This window comes from Microcaecilia unicolor, chromosome 11 (assembly GCF_901765095.1).
Source record: "Microcaecilia unicolor chromosome 11, aMicUni1.1, whole genome shotgun sequence".
Taxonomy (NCBI): domain Eukaryota; kingdom Metazoa; phylum Chordata; class Amphibia; order Gymnophiona; family Siphonopidae; genus Microcaecilia; species Microcaecilia unicolor.
The window spans coordinates 119,714,362-119,720,361 of record NC_044041.1 but is presented as its reverse complement, the minus strand read 5'-3'; the positions used below and the strand labels follow the sequence as shown (position 1 = coordinate 119,720,361).

Here is a 6,000-nt window from a genome sequence, read left to right as displayed (position 1 = left end):
GGGGGGGGGGGGGGGCTTGCATTATTTGTTTTAAAAGTTTCTGTAACTAGTAACAGGATAGTAAATGGGTATAAGATATTCTACCACTGATACTATACCCCTCAAAGACTGTTCAAAGTGTTTCAGCATTGGGATAGATGCTGTTGGCGACTGTAGAGCCTTAGGAGATATGTCCTTCTGGATGACAATTATCACCCTGTTGCAACAAATCACCCACGTGCACTACGTTTTGCAAGCAGAGGTCACTCTCTTACATTTCAAGCCTTTTGGAACAAAGCTGGGTTAGCTTTTCATAAGGTATGGGATGCTTATTCTTCCTGGAGAAATCAGAATCAAGGCCATATAGCCAAATTCTTCCTCTTAAAAAGTTGTTCTGTAACACAGACTCTAGATTTTTGAAGTATTACTACTCCAAAGGAGGAGAGGGGAGGAGAAAACAAAATCTATCTGTTCAGTTTGCAAAAGTTCAGGGTTGGCGGGATTATATAGGCTTATATTCTTGTAAAGTTTTGTCTGTGTGATCCTTTGAACTCAGTATATTTTTGAGCATTAAGAAAAAGAATGGGGGGGGGGGGGGGAGAGAATAGTTTCAGTCTACTTGAGCAAGGGTAGGCAGATGTCAGTGACCTCCTTATGCCCTTATAAATATTTTTAAATGTATATATGTCCTTATGTGTGTTATGAGTCCTAGCTGCAGTGTTTTAACTGTGCCCCTGATGTCAGGCATCAACTGTAGCAACCAAATGGTAGGACACTGATACACACCAAAAGAGACTGCTCTTCTAATAGAGTTGTATACATCTACAGCCACTGGTTCGTTTGTGGTGTTGCTTGTTTTTGGACTGGTGAAGCTGGTTCCCATCCATTCTTGCTGGTACAGTCTACATCCTTCCCCAAGGGGCCTGGGCAGCATGCTGAATGACTAGCTAAGGAGATCACCTTATTTACTATCTTCCTGTTTTGTTGGGGACCACAGTGAAGATAAGATCCAAAGTTTTTAAAAAAGGGCAGGCATCATGCCTCAACTGCTTTTCTTGACCGAGGAGAGGCCATCTGTCAAAATCAGAAGACTGAAAAGGAGAAGCAGTAATCACCAGTAGCTCAAAGCCTTCCTGAGCTACGGAGAGCAGGTCTACATTGGAATAAGCAGGATCACACTATTACCTAGTGTGCCTACAAGTCACCTGCTTGCTTGCTGAGCGACCTGCTTGTCCTCCACAGACAAATATAATCTGGTAAGTTAAATTCATGACAAAAGCACTTGAAGCTCTACGGAGCCTGTCCATTTTAACTACAGAAAGACCAGCAGGTGTGCTTGTGTAGTTTAAATGAAAGATAAAACCATTACACAAAAGCTTTACAACTCTACCCCCCCAACCCCCCCCCCAAAAAAAAAAAAATTAATAAATTGCATAATTAGATATAAGGCAGTCAATATTATATAAACCCAAAATACTACATTATCAAATGAATATTTAAAAAATAATTTTATTTTCTGAAGCCTCCCCTTTAATGTAGCTTAATCATACATACAAAAAAAGCATTATAAACTGACCAGGTAAACTCAATGAGGCATTTACACATTACCATCAACATAATCACGTTGTCTGGGTGAGACAAGGTTCCCAATCGAAGCTACAAAACATTCAGACAGATAACGACCTCAGGCATTAGCAAGCAAATGTATATCCAGTCAATATGGCCAGGGGTCTGTCTCTCTACATCCTCCCCATCCCACTAATTTCTCTAAAAGGCTCCACTATAACACAATCAACTGCTTTATTAACATCAAGCACACAATTATCTGCAAAAAACAGGGAGACAACCCTACCACCCCTTCACGATCAGTGTGCAAGACAAATGGAGCAACATGGCAGCTCCTTAAGGAACAAGGATGTATGGAATAAAAAAAATGCCAACTAAATGTTTAACAGGAGCTACTTTTCCTTACTAAGGATCACTGTTAGTTCTGTGGTGGAGGTGGAGGTGGCGCAGGTGGCATTCCAAAATGTGGCATGCCTGGCACACCCATGCCCATCATGGTGACAAAGTTGGAAGGGTCCATGGGGGGTGGTGGTGGAGGTGGTGCATACATCATACTTGCTGAACCAGGTGGGGGTGGTGGTGGTGGAGGTGGGGCACCAGGAGGTAGTGGAGGTTGCACCCCTGAGGGTGGATGCCCCATGGATGGATTGCCTTGTATTTGAGGGGCACTAGTAGAGGCTGCCGTTGCTCCTTGCTGCTGCTGCCAAGGTGGAATGGCTGCTGTGCCACCAGTGGTAGTAGGAGTACCTGTAGAGGAAAACATTTTTTTTTTAAGTTGTAGTTTCCAGTAAGGAAGGAAACAAGTGAAGGTTAAGCATCACTTTTCTACTTACTTTGCCATGGTATTGGTGCACTGGAGGCCATGCTGTTGTTGGGAGGTGGGGGTGGAGGTTGGGGTTGCTGCTGTTGCCATGGTGGTAGAGGTCCTGATGGTGGAGGAGGCGGCTGATTACTGGGCGGAGGTGGTGGCGGCGGCATCATTCCCATAGGATGCATCATACCTGTAGAGAAGAAGTGAAAGTAGAGCAGTTTATTTCATTCAGCATAATGCTAGAGGCCAAAGACAAAGCGGAGTTGCTTATCTGTAATAGGGGGAGGGGGGGTTTCTCCTCACAGACAGTGGGATAATGCAGCTACAGTTGCAAGTGACATCAGGATGGATCCAGGATCAGATAATTTGCTCTCCTAGAACCCAAGAGTACTTCAAGGTTTTCAGGAACATACATGCACAAGGATTCCTGTATAGCATGTCCTCTGGTCATTGTTAAAGCTACTAAACTAAGAGGGGAGAGGTTAGGAAAAGGGTAGCTGCATTAGCCTGCCGTTTACAGATAACCCTTGCTACTACAAGTAAACAACTCCATATTCTTTGACAAGCAGAGCAATAACAGCCACACAATGGGAACTACAAAATCAAAGGCTAAACATAGGGAGAATTTGGCAAAGCTCACCAGACGGGTTCTGGACAGAGTTGAAGGCAATTTCTGCTTGCCCAGAGGTAATAGAACCAGAAGAATGAATGCAGATTGTAGTGTGTGGTTAAGGTGTAGACAGAAGACCTTGTTGAAGTTTTGCATATTTTAAATTATGGAGGATGAATGTAGATTGGTGATGCAAGTTAACATAGAAACAGAGAATGAAGGCAGATAAAGACCATACACATCGCCTGTCCAGTCTGCCTGTGAACACCATCCACTAATCTCTTCCTCCCCATGGAACCTCTGTCCACATGGGGGTTTGTCTACAGACATACGACACAATTGGAAGAACTAGATAAAGATCTGGTTACAGATTTTGGGAAAGAAAATAGGTGCTGTTGCTGGGAAATTTCAACCTGCCGGATTCTGATTGGAAAGTTCCATCTGCGGAATTGGAAAGAAGTAGAGAGATCGTGCATGCCTTAAAAAGTGCTCTGTTCAAATGGTGACAGAACCCATGAGGGAAGGAGCGATGCTGGATCTGGTGCTCACAAATGGGGAAAGTGTGTGTATAGTCCAAGTGGGAGCCCACCTGGGCAGCAGTTATCAAACAGTTTGGTTTGATATAACAGATAAAGTGGAGGGCAGCCTACAAACATGCTGACTTTAGCAAAATGAGGGCATATCTGAAGGAAGAGCTGACAGGCTGGAAGGACATACAAGGAGTGGAAAGGCAGTGGTCCAGACTGAAAGGAGCTATAAATATGGCTACTAACCTTTATATAAGTAAAATAAATAAAAGCAAGAGAAAAAGGAAACCAATATGGCTCTCCAAGCAAGTGACTGAGAAAATAAATGGCTTGGCATTCATGAAATACAGAAAAACTAAACAGGAGGAAAACAGAGAGGAATACCGAATAAAACTGAAAGAAGCAGAGAGAGGAACAAATGGCTAGAAATGTAATGAGAGGCAACAAGAATTTTTTCAGTTAGATTAGTGAAAGGAGGATGACTAAAAACAGAATTATGAGACTGCTTTTTCCTCATCACTCTTCACATAGTTGTTCACAGCATTTTTCAAACGTGCTAAATACTTGTTCTGCGTTCATGAAGAAAATCCTGGAGAAGGTACATATGAGAATGGAGGGGATATGGCACCGTTCACGGAAGAAAGTGTTGGAGGACGACAAAGCCATGGGACCGGACAGGACCCAACCCAGGATATTGAGGGAGCTCAGAGAGGTTCTGGCGGGTCCCTCTTAAAGATTTAATAAACCCTTGGAGACAGGGGAGGTACCTTGGGATTGGAGAAGAGCGGATGTGATCCCTCTTCACAAAAGTGGTGACAGTGAAGAAGCACGAAACTATAGTCCAGTAAGCCTCACTTTGGTCATCGGAAAAGTAATGGAAGCGATGCTGAAGGAAAGGCTAGTGAATTTCCTGGAATCCAACAGGTTACAAGATCTGAGACACCATGGTTTTACCAAAGGTAAATTGTGCCAAATCTGATTGAATTCTTTGGGTGACCAGAGAACTGGATTGAGGATGTGCGCTAGATGTAATCTACTTAGATTTCAGCAAAGCCTTTGACACTGTTCCTTATAGGCCCTTGAATAAACGACGGGTTGAACTTAGGACCCAAAGTGGTGGACAAAAATGATATGGGGCTTGCACCGAAGGTCATATGAGATTGGAAGACCTGAATATGTATACCCTAGAGGAGAGGAGGGACAGGGAAGATATGATACGGATGTTTAAATACTTGAAAAGTGTTAATATAGAAACAAATATTTTCCAGAAAAGGTAAAGTGGTAAAACTAGGACATGAATTGAGGTTGCAGTAATGTCAGAAAATAATTTTTCACGGAGAAGGTGGTGGATGCCTGGAACGACCATCTGAGGGAGATGGTGAAAAACTCCCCACTGTGGCAGAATTCAAAAAGGCATGAGATGAACACCGAGGATCTCTAATTAGAAAATGAAAGATATAAAAAACAAAACTTAAAGGGTTGCATATGTGTTTGCATGTCAAGTGGTGCTTAGATGGCAACTCTGGTTGCATCAACTAAGACTGGTGCTGGGCTGCTTATACGGTCTGAGTCCCGCATATGACGATCCGGTTTAGGATGGGCTGGAGAGAGCTTCTACGGAAACTCTGGTGGTTTGGAACACGAGGACATTGCCAGGCAGACTTTTACGGTCTTTGTCCCGCAAATAAGACGGACTTGGATAGGCTGGAGTGGACTTTGACGGCAACCCCAGTAGTTGGAACATAAGGAAGGAGCCTGGCGTACTTCTATGGTCTATGTCCCAGAAACACCAAAAACAGACCATGATCAAATATATAAAATCACTTTTTTTTTTTAATATTTATTGTTTTAACATTTTGAAACACAATACACAACTGTATATTAATTCTGTAGATACATGGCTTCAAAAACAGCAAAAAGATTTCGAACATCGCTTAAATACATCAGCTGAACTATTATACTCCTCTGCCTAGATTAACCATATCCCCCTCCCTTTAAACCTTCCCACTCTACCCCCCCCCCCCCCCCCCATCATACTGGGTGTGCGACAGGTCTTATATAGCAGTAGTTGCTTTCCATTTAATATATGTATCCCATATTTTATGGTAATGTACAACTTGACCAATTCTCATGGCTGTGAGCTTTGACATCATCTTATCCAATCTTTCCCGGACAGTATGCATCCCCGGAATCGCGGGCTTCCTCCAAGCTGAGGCAATGACCAGTTTGCCTGCCACAAAAAGCTGAGTGGCAAAGCTGTGCGTGAGTTTTTTGATCCCTGGAGGTTTAAAGTGTAGCAAACAGCTCTCAACCCCCATGGGATACGTCTGATTCGTCACTTCACACAGGAAACCCACTACCTCGGTCCAAAACCATTGTGTCTACAGGCCCACCACATATGAAACGTATCCCCTTTTATCTCACACTGCCTCCAACAGTTACCAGAACCCATTTTATACATTGTGGCCAGCTTATGCCCATTTCCTATCAGGGCACTAGAAATTGAT

The 6,000-nt window shown here is 43.3% G+C and overlaps 1 protein-coding gene across 4 annotated transcripts in view; it reads right to left on the bottom strand.

The window, feature by feature from the left end:
• Positions 1-1,472: 1,472 nt before the first annotated feature.
• The window catches only part of SF1 (splicing factor 1), a 143,196-nt gene continuing 138,668 nt past the window's right edge, over positions 1,473-6,000 (bottom strand). For all 4 annotated transcript variants that reach the window (XM_030219674.1, XM_030219675.1, XM_030219677.1 and 1 more), the window contains 2 exons: positions 2,379-2,546; positions 1,473-2,292 (listed from right to left, as the gene is read on the bottom strand). In XM_030219674.1, the coding sequence (XP_030075534.1) occupies positions 1,964-2,292; positions 2,379-2,546 (497 nt within the window). In that variant the 3' untranslated portion in view covers positions 1,473-1,963. The remainder of the gene's footprint in view (positions 2,293-2,378; positions 2,547-6,000) is intronic.